General features: G+C 38.0%; 1 protein-coding gene across 1 annotated transcript in view; it reads left to right on the top strand.

The window, feature by feature from the left end:
* THADA (THADA armadillo repeat containing) overlaps positions 1-20,053 on the top strand; it is a 169,653-nt gene that overhangs the window by 62,433 nt on the left and 87,167 nt on the right. The window contains exon 28 of the mRNA XM_068425082.1: positions 14,413-14,581. Within this exon, the coding sequence (XP_068281183.1) occupies positions 14,413-14,581 (169 nt within the window). The remainder of the gene's footprint in view (positions 1-14,412; positions 14,582-20,053) is intronic.

The following is a 20,053-nucleotide window of genomic DNA, read 5'->3' as shown; positions in this document are numbered from 1 at the left end:
AAAGATGGTATTTTCTGCGTTTCCTTTCCATTGACTTTGGCAGTAAGTTTTGTGGATACTGATATAAGCCTAGAAGAAAATTCTTCTGTATTCCAGACAGAAAACTCTGTGTGTTACAGACATGCTTTTTCCAACGGGTTACTTAGCAAAGGATTGGCATTATTTATGGTTGCCAGGGGACAATACCAAGGATTCTGCAGGGGAAAATGTATGTATTTATGATATAGATCAGTGTGCTGTTACTGGCTGTATTTCTGTGTACAGCTCTTATGCCCTTATTCTGTGAATATTATGATCACAGGATATTTGATCACAGGAGGTTCCGCATAAATATGAGGAAAAACTTCTTTATGGTGAGGGTGACCGAACACTGGAACAGGCTGCCCAGAGAGGTTGTGGAGTCTCCTTCTCTGGAGACATTCAAAACCCGCCTGGACGCGTTCCTGTGTGATATGATCTAGGCAATCCTGCTCCGGCAGGGGGATTGGACTAGATGATCTTTCGAGGTCCCTTCCAATCCCTAACATTCTGTGATTCTGTGATCATTTTCCGTTCACTTGAACTGCATTAGTTGGACTACATAGGGGTGATTTACCTGGGTAAGATAAATATGTTGCTGTTTTCTCTTTTATTTCCCTTCCTGTTTTCCATTCTACAGGAGCAGATGAACTAAAATAAAATTCTTTCCTGTTTATTTGGTTGTTCTTTAGAAGGTGGAATGAAAATTGTTGTTAAGTAACCACTTAGCATCAAAGAGAAGGCCTGGTGCCAAAGGCCTTATGCATCAAGACATTAAATGTATATATTAACTGTTCCTTTGAATTGCTCAATGTAGTGTTGTATTATATAACACCTATGTATGCATATGATTACATAGTAGCCCAATGCAATTATAACATTTAATTGCCATATATTTACTGTGAGATTTTAACATTTCTCTTGCTGTGCCACTGTCAAGGAAAGATACTGCTTATGCAGTAGGGAGAGAGGAAGGGTGACTATAACCCATAGCTGATCTTCAGACTCTTTCCAGGGCTTAGCCCACAATGAAGTGGCATTCATTTGTTGCTCTGAGAGGATGAACAGAATACTTACTGTGTTCGCAAGCGAATGAGCAGTTTTCTGAACAAAACTGGGTTTAGCAGGAAGAATTCAAATTGGGCTTTTGAAGAGTTTCACTTAACCCGAGTGGAATTTTCCATCTAGTGGGAGTAGAGCTGTGGTTGCTCTGACCGTGCTGAGATGAATTGCACAATATGAGCAGGATTAAATGCTACAAGGACAATTCTCAATCTCCGTGTGCATACTTGTTACTCCCTCTTGAACTAGGGCATTTGATTACCTATCTGCAGTTCTATTAAAAGTTATTTTTTCCCCTTTCACCTTGCAGATGTTTTATTTGGAAGGGAACACTTTGATTCACAACTTATTACCTCACTTTTTTTTTTTTAAGAGCTAGATAGGTCTGCTTTAATGGTTACTTTCTAAGATGAAGGAATGTACAGAATGTTTTTGATTAACAAGGGAGGTAGTCGGGAGGTGATGTTTTAAGTACGAAACAAAAACATAACCTCCCTTTCGCCTCCCCCTTCCCCTTTCTGAGACCTGTAATCTCTTCAGAATGATCTAAATTTGAGTTACCTTATGTCCTCTGGTACCATGGCATTCACAGAGTGTTTGGTTAGTGTTAACTGTTTAGGGCTGAATGTTCTGAAGGAGTAAAACAGGGTAAAATGGGTGTTGCTGTATGGACTTGGATACTTTCCACTAATTGAAGTCTAGCCCTGTTTAGGAGTGTGACTTTTTAATCTTTTAAGACATTTTAAAAATTTAGTTTTAAAACGTCAAACAACATAAGTTATTTTTAAAACTCTTTGGGTGTATGTGCCTTGTCTTCCACTTGACAAAATTGTGTTTAATTCTTAGTGAAATTTCCCCTTTAAAACTGTGTCAAATAGACAGATTTCAAAGCAGTGTTGCTTCTAGGTATATTATATTGGAAGTCACTGAAGAAACTCACTATCTGAGGACAATGTAAATAGAAATGTGAATGTCTTTCCATGAAATTAACACAGTTATGAAATAGACATTATTTTCTTGTGCAGAATTTTGTAACTTGCATCTTTCAGTAAAATGGCAGAGCTAAATTCCAAAATCTCCTGATGCTGTGTTTAGTTGAGGACTTTACAGCTGTTCTCTTCCCCTTCCTGCCCCCCCTCCACTACTCCAAACTGATAAGGTGCTGTTTTGTTTTTTGCACTTAAGTGAGCTTGTCATTAATATACAAGGATAATCACTGAGACTCTGTTAGTTAATGACAGACACTAAGATGCAAGGAAAACAAAATTGTGTGTGGCGAGGAAATTTTCTGTAGGATGGAGCGTTGTCAGCTGCCCTGTTACTCTAAGTCATTCCTAAAACAGTGCTTAGAGAGGGAGAGGGGAAGTCTGCATCAGCTGTGGGCAAGCTGGCAGCTCAAATGCTGTTGTAGTAGAAAGCTCAAATAAATCTGTTATTTAAGTGGGCTGAATGCATCTGCTAGAGGGTATGTGGATTTACATTGATCTCATTATCCCCTGTCTTGGAAAGGCAGAGGGAACAACTGAAGATGGTATGACTTGGTTTAGTGGTACACTTTTTCTTGGAAGTTATTACTTTTGCAGCTTGCTTGGCGGGAAGGGCTCTGTGAAACCTCTTAATAGGCTGCTGGCAAAGTCAGCTCGGTAAATTTCTTAAAAGTCACTCAGCTGAGGCGGTGCGAGACGTCAGGAGTGCCCCCATGATCCCTGTCCCACAGCAGTGCTGTGGCGCTGGTGATGCCCGCCTGCTGCGTGGGAGCCCTCCGCAAGCCCCAGCGCTGCGTCCCAGTGGGTGCCTGTGAATCATGTCCTTGCGCAGCGCTGTGGGGCCTGCCATGCCGGTTGCCTGCAGGGCCAGGATGGCTTTCCTTCGCTAAACTTTGTTTTCTTGGGCTTTTTGAAGGAGTTAGACCAGACTCTTAACTCTAGAGATCTGTTACCGTAGGGATTTGGTGGACTCTTTTTGGATGCGTTACGTGACTCCCACCTTCTTACACTTCTTAGCAGAGAATTATATTTGTGAGTCTGTCTCTCTGCAACAAGTGATGCAGACTGTTGGCCCCAATTTCTTTCAAACTGGGGGGGGGGAAGCAAAAAAAATCCTAGGGGCCATGATCCCATGTGAGTCTTTAGTCCACACAACTAATGTGGTACTCTTGGTTTTATTCAGTGGGTGAATACACTAAGTTTTGTTGACTTATATTTAAATCTTTTAAAAATCTTAACAGATGTCAATCCAGACTAATATGCAGGTTACAGAAGATTTTTCTTAAAATTTAAAAGCAAAATATGGGTTTCTGTTATGGAAGATCAAACTCCTTCAGTGAAGTCTGAGAGGTTCAGTATATAATGTATAGATTCCATAAATTGTTCTATACAAAATGCTATTCAGCGATTGAGTATTGTCAGATAACAACAAGCTTAGAAAGCTATTTTAAAAATGGTGTTACTCAAAATACAAATTTCTACTAGAAATATGAACTTGAATTTTAATCTCTTGTAATTAATTTTGTTTTGCAGTTTTTATTGGCCAAAGTGAATCAGAGTCTGTCTTTAAAAATATTTGCTGGAAATATAAAAATAGACCTTCAGTTGCACTCTGCTTGAACCTAGTACAAAGGACTAATTGTTTTCAATAGTTTTCTGATTAGTAAAATGTTTAAGATCGTTCCCATCTAATGAAGCAACCTTATGATGTTGCATAATACTGTATCCCCCAAATATAGTCTTCAATTGCCAGATATACTTCATATATTTATATTATTGTGCTGTCTTTTGCCATTGATTTATCTCTCATTCTTTGATGCTTTCCTACTAAGATGCAAAAAGTCTTTCTGATGCATCTTTCCCTGTTTTTTTCTCTCCCCATTCTTTTTCCACTTATGTTCACAAATTCCTTACATATTCAGTTTTCATTGCTCAGTTCACTTCGGTACAGATAAGGAGGGAATATTATTGCCATAGTTCACATCTTTGGATTTTGAACAACAAATCCAGTTATGTAAAGATGCATATGTAAAACTGTGATCTTACTGTTGTAACATGTGGGATTTAATGCTGCAAATCATTGAATTCTATATTTTAGGCAGTTTGAAAAATGTGTATTAGGTAAGTGAGATTGATCCAGGTTTATTTTAGCTTCTTAGGAAGTGGAGCACCTGACCATGAATTCTGGGGCTCTCTAGGAGTCACAGTTGTGTGTTATTATTTTATAAATCTGTGAGAGCTCGCTTCTTAAGGAAACATCTTAAGTAAAAAGACCCAAGTACAGTAGTATTAATATTCTAGAAGGTGGTGTGAATTTAAATATTCACTGATCAATAATGTTACTTGCGTGTGGGTGTGTAGGTTACTCTTTCAAAAAAGTTAATATCTGTTGACCTATGCCTGTTAGTTTTATTGCTCTGTGTTGTGTTTAATTGTGTTAAATTATATCTGGTCTATCACAGAATCACAGAATGTTAGGGATTGGAAGGGACCTCGAAAGATCATCTAGTCCAATCCCCCTGCCGGAGCAGGTGTCTGGCACTGTTCTGTTGTAGCTCTGTTAAGAAGCTTGTATAGGCTGCATGGGAGTTTGGTCTGGGGTAAGATGGAGTATAATAAAGAAACAAAATTAAAATGTAAAATCAAAAGTGTCTGTGAGACTTTGAAATAAGTTTAAAACCTTGCATTGAATAAAGAGCACAAGAGATGGGGGCGTGAGGGAGGTCTGATAACAAGATATCTTCAGTTTGTTTGGGAAGAGCTTGATTGAAGTGATTCTTGTATTCCTTGTTAAAATTGCTGTTTATATAAGTTGTTTAAATGCAGTTTTCCTGATTTTTGTTTTGTTTCACACATGTACAATTGCATATGTGGCTTTAGTACATCATCATGTATCTGACTTGAAAGCAGCCATATGACTTTCTGTAGGCTAAACACTGGTATCCTTTGGTAAGTGGCCAAAGAAGATAGCTGAATGGTTGTGCTAAGTGTGCTTCCTCTGCCTTTCTTCTCTTTTTCCTTTATTTTAGTGTAGCATGGCACCAAAAGGAGAATTAATGTTAAAACTTGCCCGTTTCCTACTGTCATTTCTGTAAGACTGGGAATCTTATCAGGGGTGTGATAAGCGAAGAGCTTTTGTGGCAATGCCTTTTCATATTAGATGAAAAGAACTACATGTATTTGTTGCAGCATTGTGTATTAAAATAGCTGCTCTTGATTACAGTTGTTTATAAAAGCATCTCCCTGGGTTTCCATGTCACATGCACATCTTCTCAGTCTTTGGTCTCATTTTTTTTCCTTTGTCTTGTTTTTTTTTTTTATCTTTCTTCTTAATCTAATGTCTGATCAGTATAACTGCATAATATTATAACTGTCTGCAATAATTTATTATTTGGAATCCCTGTGATACTAGGAGCAGGCTCTGACCCATTGGAATGCCCTGTCCTTGCTGGGGAAGCTTATGGAAGCTGACCTGTCATTGCAATATGAAGATAGATAACCTTTTGATTATAGACAAGGTTCCCAAAATACATGAGCTGGCATAGGCATTTGGAAAAAGGAGCAAGGTATGCCCCTAAAACGTACATTGTTTTTTAGATGCTTACTGTGTTTTGAAGTGTTAAATCTCTTGCTTGACATCTGAGATGGAAGTTTTGCATGGCTGGGGGAGAAGGAGGGAGGGAGAAGAATGAGTTTCGCCTCCAAACATAACTCCTCTCTCGTGAGTTGGGACTGGCTTGGAATTCTTCCATTTCTACTTACACTCTATCCTCTGTGCAATCCTGATTGCACAGTGATTAGTACTGATCTCTAAAAGTATTTATGGTTCACTGAAGTATTAAAACCTTATTAATAAGTGCTTATTTTTTAGCATTTTAAAATAAGAAATTGTAAGCAGTTTGTAATTTTTTTCTGTTTTTACTAAGTTCAAATTGTAGTGCTAGAGAAGACTGCAAAGTGCTTCATTGGCAGTAGGCTGTTCAAGACCTTCTGACCAACTAAGAATTATTGTACATCTTGTACATTCTTTGCTGCGTTCCTCAGCCTTTTCTCTTAAACTGCGGGCAGATATTCTTTTCATATTCAAGTGGTGCTGATGGGAAATATTACAACTTCTAGATATTCATTATTGATTCCTTATTCCAGTTTTTACTGCGTTCATCAGTCAGTTTGCTCTTCATTGGCAGATTATTATCTGAAGCAATTTAGGAAATATTCACAAACTGTAGGGAGCTGTCACATTTATGGGAAATAAAAGGTGATGTCTAGCAGAGAGGCGTTCATGAGCACTGAGTGTAACAATCTCTTTCTCCTGTATTGTGTACCCCTGAAGAGGGCTGATGGCTGGGATCCTAGGTTAAAATTTGATGTATGCTACTTCTTATTTGAAACATGATCCAGTAAAAAATATGATGGAGTACTCAACTGTCAACACATGGTTGGCAGAGTAATTGTATTATTAATTTACATACTTAAAATTAGTCAGTCAGTAAGTACTTTGCTGGTCAAGGTAAGTAGCCAAATAGTAACATTTAGCTTGTCCTGCAAAAACATTTGCAAGAAGGAACATGAAAATGGAGAGAAGTAATGTATTAACTATGCAGAGGATGGTGGGTATGTCAAGGAAAACCAAGTATAATGATATTTTAAAAAAGCCACTATTATTTAAAAAGAACAGTCTGAGAAGAGTCAATATTGGGAAGGCTTTTTGGCAATGGGCTAGCTGCTTTTGGTGGTATGGCTGAAAGGAAAGTGTCTTCAAGAACCCAGATCCTTTGGTTGTTTTCATGGGTCTGATAATAAATTTTGAAAATCACTCTTGTTGGGTTCTTGTTTACAATCAGCTAAAGCTTTCAAAATCATCACAAGGTGCTGAGACTTGATTTATGCATTCAGCTTCCCTTTTGTAGAGTTCAAAATAGTGATCCAGTTGCTAAGAGAAAGTAGCTTGTCTACATTATTTGTTGTGTTTTTTTCCTAAATGTTTTGGTAGTAAGCGGTGTGTGTTTCTTTCTGTTATTTTGCAGTTGTGAAACATTATAGTAACTTTTCACACATTAACAAAGTTGAAATATGGTTGTGAATGAAAATTTTTCTTTTATATGACCTGAGTTAAGAGCAGTTGTTTTTATTTTAGAATGCTGTGAGCCAAAAACTGATGAAAGGAGGATCTAACCTCATGTGACTTCAACAAATAGTTAAATAAACCTAGAGGTTAGCTACCTGGAGATATTATTTGGCATTTCTTGATGGGAATGCAAGAAAAGAGATGCCATTTAAATTGTTTCAGTGTTTTCTATAGCAAATCTCCATTTGCAGAGAACATACCTCTGTTGGTCTAAAGTTTACACACAATAACAGTTTTCATAGGCTTACATGTTCAGAGATCTTAGTTTGTTGGCTGACTGAACCACAACAATTCAAGTTTCTGTTGTTGATTCAGCTTGGTATCAGTTGTCTGCTTTCTAGAATAACCTAGGTCTTGGTGACAAGAAGAGAGAAATGTCTATGATTGCTTCCTGCAAGGCCCTGGGAAACATTTGGAGAAACAACTCCTGGCATAGCTTGTGGACAGCTTTCACAAATAAAAGTCTGTGTACTTTGCCTACATAGTTCCTGCAGTATTTACAGCTATTCCGATTCATTAAGTGCTTGTATGGAAAACACTGCCCTTACAAAAAACATAAGGTTTTATCTTAATTGCCCAAGTTGGAAGAATAAAAGACTTAACACAATGTATAAAGAGACTAGAAGTTTGGGCAAACATTAACTTTAAAGGAAATAGATAAGAATTTAGAGGTTTAGTACTGCACAAATAACCTGAAATTAAACTTGATCTGTTTCTGTCCATGGTTGTATTCCAACATTTTCTAGACTACATGCATGTGTTGATTGTAGATCTAAAGCCTCTGGCAAACTGTTGATACTTTTGTGTTGGTTTTCTACTTGTCAGGTAAATATTGAGATGCTATATCAAAACTGAAGATTATTCTGTGGTTTTTTGGTTCTTAATTTCATATTAAAGAACAAAAAGTTGTCTTCAGGCTAATTACAATACAGTTTTCCACAGTGAAATAAGTTTTTAAAATTAAATGCTTTAGGTACTTTTAATTTCTAAGGTACAGAGAAATCTAACAAGATGGAATATAGTTTGTTCCCTTATAAGAAAAACACAAAACAAGCAAATCAAGAAATGAACAAAAGAAACTTTAGGTACATGTATAGCAAGCTGTTGTTCATATTCCAGGAAACTTTAGTCTCACATTAATGAACAGGTACTGTCCTGCTGATTTGTCCCCAATATGGACGTCCAAGTTACGTTAATTGCATGGAAGCAGGAGTGCTATTAATGCTATTTTTGGACTTCTCTTTGCTTGGAAACCTGTAATACTGCATTTGAAAGTTGCTAAATTTAATCCTTCAGGAGAGAACTTGAAGGGAAAAAAAGAACTAGTATATAATCATGGTTATTTTTTTCTAAAGTCATCTTTTTTGAGTTATTTCACTTAATACAGACAGTACAATGCTCTTCAGTCTTAATAACCAAACTCTAACAGGAACTGAATCTGTTGCTAAATACTTTTCTGATCCCCCATCCATGTTTTTCCCTAATGTATTTTCATGTTTTTAATCACAGAATCACAGAATCACAGAATGTTAGGGATTGGAAGGGACCTCGAAAGATCATCTAGTCCAGTCCCCCTGCCGGAGCAGGATTGCCTAGCCCATATCACACAGGAACGCGTCCAGGCGGGTTTTGAATGTCTCCAGAGAAGGAGACTCCACAACCTCTCTGGGCAGCCTGTTCCAGTGTTCAGTCACCCTCACCGTAAAGAAGTTTTTCCTCATATTTCTGTGGAACCTCCTGTGTTCCAGCTTGCACCCATTGCCCCTTGTCCTGTCAAGGGATGTCACTGAGAAGAGCCTGGCTCCATCCTCATGACATTCTTGCTTTGGAACTAATAACATGACTTGAACTATATAGCTGCATGGTGGAGGAAAGAGAAAACCTCTTTCTCATACAACTTAGTGTGTCTATATAGAATCAGATAGAAGCCTTATTCCAATTTTGTTTTCACAGTGCATTTGTTAGAACCTTGTGGCATAACTAGCCACGGGTTTTAAAGTATACCATCTATTTGATTTTTTATTTATTAATTTATTTTTAATCAGTTTTATCTTTTAAAAACCCTAGAGGCTGTTAAAATGGTTTAACTAGCAGGAAGATTTAGTTTGTTTGAATTGCAAGTGTGCCTTTCCTGCCTCATGCTGCCCTCTTCTCCCAGACTTTTTTGTGATGGTGGTAGGATGCTTGGTTTGACTCACAGGATCAGAGGCGCCTTCTGCAGAATGTTCCCTTCCTAGTTCTCCCATTGTGTCTGTTCCATTTTCATGGCTGCTGTTCCCAATTCCCTCTTCCAACATTTTGTGAAGGCAATGGATGTGAATGTATTTCAGCTGAAAACAAAATTGGGATGCTGTGATACTGTCTGTAGGACTGCAGGTACTGTGTTGTTGATAAGCAGTGACATAATTAGTAATGCACAGATTGCTGTGACAACATCCAGTAAACCTGGAAATAGATATTTTTCTCCTTGTTAATCCTTCTTCTAACCACTGTAGATATTACTTAATATAATGGACCTATTTTCAGCTACAGGTGTGATTTTTTTCAGATTAATTCTACTCATTTGTTTCTGTGACCTTCACATAAAAGGTAATCCTTATTTGGTTTGTTAATTTGGGTAATATAAAGTTTGTTGAGGGGGAGTAATAAGAAAGGGAGAAAAATAAGCACATAGAAAACACCTGCATTTCTTTTTTTTTTCCCCAGAAAAAAGTTTAAGATATTTTTATTTACAGCTGGTGTTGTGTTGTTTGTAGCCAGAGTAATAAATTAGATACTTTGATGTGTGCAGAGGAGTATGGAATCTTTGTGCCTTATGAGAGTTGGTCATAAATGATGTCGGTGAGGACGATTGTTCAGGATCTAAGTGTTAAAGCTGGAACGGAGCAGTGGAAATGCATTGAATCTACAGTTACACAAGGTGAAACCTTCTCAGATTTATTGACTTTTTGTTCTTGATCATGGACTGTTTGAAGTAAACATGTTTACATCCAAAACCTCGTGCACCTAGATAAACAGTACTGAGCTCAATGTGGAATACTACTTCAACAGTTGTTAATAGCCGTCAGAATTTAATAGAAGTGTATCACATGAGGATTTTGCAAATTTCATTGCATGTTGCTACCTTGAGATGTAATAAAATTAGGTTGGCATACTGTATGTTTTTACACATGACAGTTTAGATATTTCTTAGATTTTAAAGTCTATTTCTACATGATCTGCATGTAAAGAAAGTGTCACATACTGAAAACACTTCCACTGCAAGTATTTTTCAAATCAAAGAAAATGAAACAGTTTTAAATACAGGTTTGCACACATGTGCACACTGCCCTCACGGATGCAAGACGCTGTTGCTTGTACTTGCCTGCAGAGAAGATGAGAAGAGGCAGCCTGTGATAGATTTGTTGGCAAGTGAAGCTCAGAGTCTGAATGGTGAAGTGGCCAAGGTTGGAGGGCCTGTTCCTTTCTGCCAGTGTCAAGGCAACTGCCACTACATAAGTGAGGCTAGTTGCAGGGATGGCAGTATGTTAAACTGCTGCAGGAGGACTAATGAGAATAGTTTAATAGCCTTAAAATATTTCTTTCCTTAAGCTGCTAAGTTTTGCTGCAGGTATAAACTGAGTTACAGTGATTGCAATAATTGTGTAATGATTTTTTTGATACAGCTTGTGAGATTGCTTTCCATAGTTGTTGCTAAATCCTAGATAAAATAAATATTTAAGAATACAGATGGTGGACTCTGTTAAGGTGTATAGTTGATTTTGGAGGCTGGTATAACAATAAACAAAAAATTGCTACATTGGGTTAGATTGTTGTGTTATTTGCATTTACTCTTCCTCTCACTTTTTGAGAATTGATCCTGTTTAGTTTTGTTTACAGGTAAGAGATTATATCTAAGTGGGATCCAGTAAAAATCAAAACTGCCTGTTCTTAATCTAGGGTGCTGTTACAGGTTATGGAAAAAGTAGTGTGTATTTTGACATTCTTCTGGCAAACTTCTTACATGCTTCAGGAATGAAGCCAAGTGCCTTCAAAACATGAGAGATATACACGTAAGTGCCTTCAGGGTATGCAGAAGTTCAGGGATAGGTCACTAGTGGTGACTTGGCATGCTATCTTGCATGTGTATGTGAAAGGAGGAGTGTTTCTGAAATGTTATCAGTACTGTTTCTTGGGGAGTGAGGGTGACCAATTTTCTTTGAGTATTGGGAGATTTTTAAAAAGAAATACAATTTTTAAATGAAAGGGAGAAGAGACAGTGGGAATGTTAACCCCTCTCAGGTTTGTAAAGCTATTTGCCAATGTGAAATATCTTCCTTGTGTTCCCATATGTGTTCCTGTGAAGCAAATGCTTTATTGTTCTTAAACCTTGTGATGCTTTTATTCCTTAGTAATGACTTCCTAGCAGTGCTCTTATGAGGGTTTCCACTAAGATGTCTGTTCCTGTGACTACACTGCACCCTACGTAGCAATCCATAGTGTGAGGAGTTTGCATTAGTGTACAGCAGGTGCGTGGTATGGTGGCAGGTTGGTGGTTGGGTTGCCTTTCCGGCAAGTAGTAGCTGTGGGTTTGCATTTCCCTCGGGCACAGAAAGTTGCAGAACTGGGTCCCCTGCATCCTGGGCGAGTTCTCAACCCAGTGGGCACCTGTGTGTTTGCTCAGAGGGAGGAGGAGGAGGTGCTTGCCTCCTGGTTTAGGATCCTCAGAGTGCAAAACAGTACCTAGTTTGAGGGTCCCAGTTAGGCTTCTGTGTGGGGTAACACTTGGCTGCTGAGGTTTTTACAGAAGACAACAATTTGGGGCATGAGGAGAGATGAAGACTAGAACTTGTCTGTAGTTTTTTGAATTGCAGTTTTGCTTTTTATGTTCAGTATAAATGCTGAGGTGGCAGACTCTCTTGTGGAGCCAGACTTGAGGCAGCTGAGACAATTTTGCCTGTAATATGGAATTATTTTCTTCTTTCTAAATATACAGCAGTCACATCTATTTCCATAATACATTTGATAAAATAACAGTGTGGAACAAAATTTCGTATGTAAAATACTGTATCTTCATATACATATGTGCGTGTGTTGTAAGTCTTTAATGTCAGTTTTTACGAGACAACAAAGTTAAAGTCAGATTATCTAAGAATTTTTTATTACTACGAAAAACCCCACAGAATTCCATTCTAATTCATTGCATCATGTTCGAGGAGAAAACCCCCTCTGAAGCATGTAGTGTTGGAAAGTACCCTTGCACAAGATAGAGGAAACCCTGGCATTTTACCCATTTTCCACTGTTCCTTCTGAAGACATATCAGATTCCTTGGGATTTGTAAAAGGTCATGAACAAAATAAAGAACATTCTTGAGTATACAGTTATAGCTAATTAAAAACTAGACATTCATTAGAGTATCAGTATTGCTTGTGTTTGGAAAGAACATCTACATCTTGGTTAAGAAAATGTGATTTAGCAGAAATAATGGTTGCAGACAAATCACTTCTCAGGCTTAAGTTTACTGTGCAATAGAATCAAAATGTTTTTGTTTAAAAAAAATGGAACTTTTTAGTAAGTGCTAGGCTGACTTTCTTCTTGTACCTTGTCAATACAGAACTAAAGCTTTTCCATATGGAAGAGCCTCCAGTTGTGACTGCTCTGCTTTTGTGTCCTGTTGTGAAGGACAGCCAGTCTTTGAAAAGGAAATGCGAAGATGATCTTTCTAAAAATAATTCCCTACCAGGGAAGACATGGGGAGGTGGAAGATAGAACATGCTGCTGTACTGCGAGATGAAAATTCCCCCAAAAGCCTGTTGTTCAGGGGTAGCATAGCTCTCTACTTCCTCTGTGTTTTTCAGGCATACCATGACCTAATATGACTAAAATGTCAGAACTGTTACGCTATTTCAATTAAGTCTATTTTACTGTCTTGTGTTCAGAACCCTATTAATTCAGTTGCTGGTTCAAGATGGAAACTGTTTTCTGTATTTCTTTGATGTGAACTAAAGTAAACAACTACTTTGAGTGTTGCTTTAAATTTGCTAGAGATATTTGAAACCTTATAATACCTTTTAATTTCATTTCATATTTTAAATACGTAGGCATGACCCTGCAGGGCTTGCTTGTTTGGGAGACCTCAAAAGTGGTTTGCCCATTTTGGCAGGGGATAATCTCAACTACGTGTGATTTTGTAAACTGAAAATATGTAAGAAGCAATTCAGGCAAAGGATGAGAGGGTAGGAGGAGGGAAGGCCGTCTCTCTGGGTCATCACAATCAGCTGGGAGGTATCAGAGCATTACTTATGCCATACCGTTTTTTACATCACCTAAGTCATTTGGCCATTCATTTCTAAACCCTGTGGTAACTTTCTCAGTTGTCTGAGACTACGGGTGGCTGAATTGTACCTGTATTACACAAATTGACACATGCAAGAGTTAGTGGCTTTGAAAGCCTTAGCCTAACCTACTTTTAGTTGATATAAGATTTTTATTCACTTCAACTCAGTATACATGCTACTGAACCAGTATACAGCTGGTTAATGTGTTAATATAGCCAAATCGTTAACTGTATGTATATTCATAAATCTACAGCCAGTTAAAACCTTAGTAACATTAAAAGATAAAATGTTCTTTTTGGCCTGTGTTTTATATGCAGTCTTGAGTCTTATCAGTTAATTTTTAATAAATAAAAAGTTTTAATTTTTTATATACTAATTATAAATAATTGAAAATTATTTTCCAATGTGTCTTTTACTTCATGCCTTTAAATATGTTCTAAAGACCACTGAGAGATATGGCCTAAAATTCCAGTAGACACCATGTTGTGTTCTTACAGAAACATCTTGTTAAGAAAATGGAGTTTAGTATTTTAAGTCAAACTCACAATGCATTTGAATATGCTTGCTGTCTAGTAAGTAACATAAACATCAAGAAAGATGGAACAGGACCATATACTTACCTGCTTCATGGCATAATTACATCTTTTCTTTTTCTTCTTTTTTTTTTTCTACTTTATGTAAACACAGGAACTTCTGAAGGAAAAAAAAAGCCTCCAGCATGGCTCTGGTATGACTTATGCTTCTGCACAAATACTTTCTCATTACTGAGAAGAAAGACTGTACATTTCATTTGTGAGAAATGTGTTTTAGTTTTCATTGCATTATCCCTTGTTTTGATTTAGCCACAGCAGTGAATTGCAGCTGGATGACAAAAAAAAAATGTATTTCTGCTTTTTCTAGGTGTGGGCACTCTCCTGTGTACCGTTCACGTGAGATGTCAGGTCGGGCCCTTGTTCCATTTGTTATGGTAAATGAAGTACCACATACAGTGCTGTCCTTGGTGGAGGGGCTTCCAGACTCTACCAGTCCTTGCATACGACAGAATAATATTCATGGAACGCTTCTGCAAGTAAGTTTTTAGGGGTTGGGTGTTTTTTTTGTTTGTTTGGTTGTTTTTTTTTCCTGTTTTCTGGTTGGGTGTTTCGTTTTGTTGGGTTTGGGGTGTTTTGGTTTTTTTTGTTTTTGTTTTTTTTTATTTTACAGTGGGGTGTGTGTTGGATTTTTTGTTCATACTTCAGAACCAGATAGCACACCATGAGTTGTGCTGAACATTCACACATTGCCAAAACATGTATGAAGACTGCTTTTGAGTCAATTCTGTCAAATGATAAATGTGGAATGCACATTTCAACCGTCATTAGAAGGCTGTAAGCTGTAAATACCAACATTTACATTTCATGAAATGTTTCATCTCTGGAGATTGAAGTGCTTTGAGAGCAAATATCTTTATCTAAACATATCTATAGAGAGGTCTGTGTGACTTGCCCAAAATCACAGAGCAGATCTGAGGCAAAGCTGAACTCCAAGCACCAATAGTATTGTAGATATTGAGACTTGCTACTTACCTACATACTTACATATTACTTCATTTGCTTTTCCTGCTACACCAGCAGCTTTCTGTCAGTTTGTTCTACAAGTTGTGATAAGGTTTATACTGTATTCTTCTGAAAACATTCTGGGGAACAGCTTGCTGTCGGTGTGGAATCGGGAATTTCTTCATTCCCCATATATCATTCCTTTGTTTTATGGCAGTTGGTTTGCTGTGTTTGATTTTTAATCTATCATGATAATAAGTTACCCATTTTTATTGCCTGTTTTTCATGAGCAACCCTCCAACAAAGCCATATTGTACATGATCAGCTCTGTTAGTCTGCCTTAGTTGGCAAGCTCTCTAGGTACACCTTCCCACTGTAAACTGTGTGGTGGGATGTGTGTAGTTTTGTTTTGTTTTTTTATTGTATCTTTTCCAGCATATTTATTTCCCTTTAAAATCACAACCTTATGGGAAACCTAGGGCAGGGAAATGAGTGAAGTCTCTCTAGAGCTGTTACTGTCAACTTTACCTGTAAAGGGTTTCGGCCAATTGAATCTAGATTTGGATGACAATTGGTTACAGTGAAGGTTGTCGCAGGGTGTGGGATGATCGTGTCCAGTCTTTTCTGGTCTGAAAAGCAGTCTGTGCACCTGTATACATGCAAGTGCTTAGACCCGTGAGCTGCTGCATCTGCGTGGGAAAGAGGAGATTGCCATCAGCAAGTTACCTGTGTAGCCCCAGTGTGTCATGAAACTCCTGAACCTCCTGAAGCATTAGGAAGAGAGGGTTATTCCAACAGAGAGAATTAAGTGCTTTCTCAGTCCAAAATGCTTATAACCCTGGTTGTGAGGGTATGGACTGGCTGTAGTATATAAAGCTACTGCTGCTTTTTAGTGACCTGGAAAAAAAATAATAATGGAGGGTTAGTTCTGAAAGAGCCCAAAGGATGATCTGGTTTTTAATCCAGTGTTGCTAACACAATCTTATGCATGAGTGTAGGGAGTTCTTTTCCATACCTGTAAGGCAGGAGATATTCTCAGGGCTTTAATGTGATTTTTTTATCTGTTTTGAACAGCCACTAGGAACTACTGCTGCAATTGGTACTGTACCAGGGAGGGACCAGTGCTGTCAGAGTATGATATTCTTCAAAAAAAAGTCAGTTGTACCATAACAGTTCAGTGATGTTTGGTCTCTTACATTTGTGTTGGGCTTTGCTTTTATGACTTGTGAATCAAGGTTGTGCAAAGTCTTCATTTAATACTTAATCAAATTTAGTGTATGACTGAAATGCTGAACTATCTGTTGCTAGTTAAAAATAACAAAACATTCAGAAGAAATACTGTAGGGTGATAAAGATGTGCAAAAAGGGAGGTGGTGGTGTTTGACCTAAAACACTAATGCCAGGTGGTTAAACATATAGTTAGCATGCATGTCCTGTAAATAGTACAAATAGCAAAGTATTGTGACTTTCAGGGGTTGTTGGATGCATGGTTTCAGTTTCCTTTTTGTCAATGTAAGATGAGACTTGCAAAGCTGCCTCTAAGGCTCATTGAAATGTAGAAAATTATGTTAGAGGACTATTCCTTAAAGCGCTGTTTCTCCAAAGGCTTACTTGAAGAGACAGTGATCTGGCAGTGTTCGAAACTGTTTGCACTGTGTTTGCATGACACAGTAGAGAGTTTATCTTCCTCTTTGATACAAAACCAAACCAAAAATCCCTACTAAAAAGAGGAGTCAGTACAAAACTCAATAAAATTTAGATTTTTCCAGCAATACAAGGCCAATATCTTATGAAAATGGAATACAGTAATTTCGTTTGTTCAGTCACATTAGTCAGAAGCTGACTGAGTTCATTGCCTGATTTTTTTCTTTCAGTGTTCATATGCTGTCAAGTCTTGAACAGGAAAGTTGGAATTATTCAGAATTAAAGCTTATGTGGCAGTGCCAAATGTAATGAATCTTGAAGGTATATTTCAGTTATGTTTCAGATTATGTAATTGCTTCCTCTATTTCAAGCCAAATGTTAATTTATAGAAAGATCATTCAAAAAGAGTTCAGCATGGAGTGCTTATCCAAACATGGCCTGGTTTTCAAAATGGTGAGATTGACAAGGAGTGTTTTTTGATGGTAGGTGCAAATGTGTTGTGTTTAACTTCAGACCTTTGCATTATGTGAAAATATGGCTTTTCTTCCCCAGTGTGATAACTGTGGCTCAGTCTACGTAGGAATATGAGTGTACATGAGGATAAAATAATGTTATGGTTTACATGTTTTACAGAATTCTTTTCAAGAATTATCTAGGAGGAATACTGCTGTTCTGTAACTCTTACGAACTGATAATATTCTTCAAGGAGTAGTTCTTCATCATAAGTAAATGCATTGACTTGAGTAAGACAAAGAAAAATCTTTTCTATGCTTAGTGTTTCTTTTATGAGTGCAGTTTCTGCTTCACTTCGTAACCCACACTGGCATGAGGGGGAGGGAGTCAAGTTTGTAATCCACAAGAAAATGCAGAAATCTTCTGTTGGCCTTCTTGAATGATGAAATATTTCTGGCTTCTTTTGTTTTAAGATCTAGTTTTTTTAGCGGATTGGCTGAAAGGAATTGCTCATCCAGAGCTTTATGTAGAGACTTCTGGAACTGTGTCAAAACTGATAACTAGGGAAGCCTTTATGTTTGTGAAACTTTCTGACTTTTGGCAGTTGCCAAGGAACTTAAAGTATTTGGGAAGATTGAGAGGTGTCCTTATCAGAGGATCAAATGTTCTTTTGACCTACTGCCTCTTTAGGATTGGAATTCCTGCAGTATGTATTCCATCTGTTCAGAATAATTGAGAAATTCAGAATTAAGCTGTAATTAATTCAGAAATGTTTTATTCAATAACCTGTACTTGTGATTAGTAATTTCTATGTACTGGTTTGACACATGGTGGTATTTGTAAGCCATGCAGGTAGGGACATGGTCTGCTTTCTCTTTTCATGTCTGTGTTTTTGTAGAAATATTTAATCTCATAGACAACAGTCTTAACTGGGTCTCTTAAAACTAGAGTAAAGAAGACATCTATGTAAAAGAGTGTGTTTTGAGTCCTGATGTTTATGAAAGCTTCCAGTCTTCAGTTTGTCTAATTCTATGCAGTTGCAATAAGCCTGAACGTCTTGAGCAAAACACTTGTTAGAGTCAAGAGTTAATCAAAGACCTCCAAACTTCAGTAAAGCTCAAGGTTCACTTAAATTTAGAATTCAGAGAGAGAGATCACATGGAAATGAGCCCTAAGTAGAAAAAGGAATTATGGAGACCTGGTAGTTCTTCAAAGAAACGATAACTCCAGAAGTAGGAATCAACCTAACACAGAATGGATAGAAAGTGTAATAGCACACCAGCTTGGACAAATTAGGAGTTCTTTACTGAATGCAAAGCAAGAAGAAACATACTGAAGCAAGAGCATACAGAGAGGAAATTGGAAAGACCAGTGCAAAAACTGGCTGTAGCCTTCAAGAGATTTCTACAGAAATACTTAGTCTGGGAAAATGGAAGCTATTGGTAGCTGATGTCTGAAAGGTATACTTTTCTTCATTAGTTCATTAACACAGTCCAATATGAGCTTAAATATTGAAAACTACTTTCTAACATTAAGGATGCATTAATGTTCAGCACTTACACATGATGGCAGATCCACTATTTCTATCAGATTTTGCCTGGGCCTGGGAGATGGACAGATGATTGCTTGAGATTCCTGCCAGTCTCCCCTTTATTTTTTAATTATTCTTTGATCCTGCCAGTGATTGGGGCATTTTCATGAAGCTATGCAGAATTTTTATTTCCATCAGTCTGCACCTGGTTAATTCTTGTCTGCATAGATTTGTGGGTATAACATCCATAGCTTTTATTGTTGTAGCTGGTTGTCTGTAAGCCATCAAATTTTTGACATAAATTACTCAAATTAGTTTTTAAGATTGTTATTGAAAATAAAGGGTTAAATATTACAAACATGAATTTTACTGGGATTGGAAATAACTGATTGAAACTTTGAACAGTTTTTATATATGATTTAGATAAGATGTTCTGTACACTTACACTTTATACTGAACAGAGTCCCGGAAGGTAAGCAAAGCTTCTGGGCATACTAGGGAAAGAAAGCTTGGGCCTGTGTTATTCCTAACGATGGGCCTTACTAGTAAAGACTGAGATGAAGACGGCATGCAGTACCTCAGCCTTACCTCAGCCAGATTCATCTTCAGGTGGGCTTTGGCTTTCCTGACTGCATCTCTCCATGCTTGGACAGTGTCTCTGTTCTCCTCCCAGGTTACCCGTCCCTGCTTCCACCTTCTTTATGCTCCCTTTCTGTGTTTGAGTTTTGCCGTGAGCTCCTTATTCATCCATGCAGGCCTCCTGGCATGTTTGCCTGCCTTCTGGCTTGTTGGGGTGGACTGCTCTTGAGCTTGGAGGAAGTGGTCCTTGAATATCCACCAGCTTTTTTGGACCCTGCTCCTTCCAGGGCCTTATCCTACAGGACTCTACCAATCAGATCCAGGAAGTGGCCAAAATCTGCTCTCATGAAGTCCAGGGTTGTGATCTTGCTTTTTGCCCTGCTCCTTCCTTTCAGGATCCTGAACTCCACCATCTATCTCATGGTCACTGCAGCCAAGGCTGCCTTTGACCTTCGCATCCTCAATGAGTCATTCATTGTTCATGAGTATGAGGTCCAGAAGACCACCTCTCCTTGTTGTCTTTTCTGTTGCTGTTGTCAGAAAGTTGTCATCAATGCTCTCCAGGAGCCCCTTGGGTTGCTTATGCTGTGCTGTGTTGGTCCTCCAGCAGATACCAGCATGGGTGAAGTTCCTCATGAGGACCAGGGCCTGAAAACGCAAGGCTACTTCTAGCTGTCTGTAGAAGGCCTCATCCACCTCTTCTTCCTAGTTTGGCGGCCTATAGCAGACACCCACTACAGTGTCACCCATACTAGTCTGCTTTTTAGTGCTTACCCATAAGCTCCCAGCTGGCTCATCA

This window comes from Nyctibius grandis, chromosome 1, assembly GCF_013368605.1.
Source record: "Nyctibius grandis isolate bNycGra1 chromosome 1, bNycGra1.pri, whole genome shotgun sequence".
Classification (NCBI taxonomy): domain Eukaryota; kingdom Metazoa; phylum Chordata; class Aves; order Nyctibiiformes; family Nyctibiidae; genus Nyctibius; species Nyctibius grandis.
Note: the sequence above shows the minus strand (reverse complement) of the source record. Positions and strands in the feature narration are given on the sequence as shown.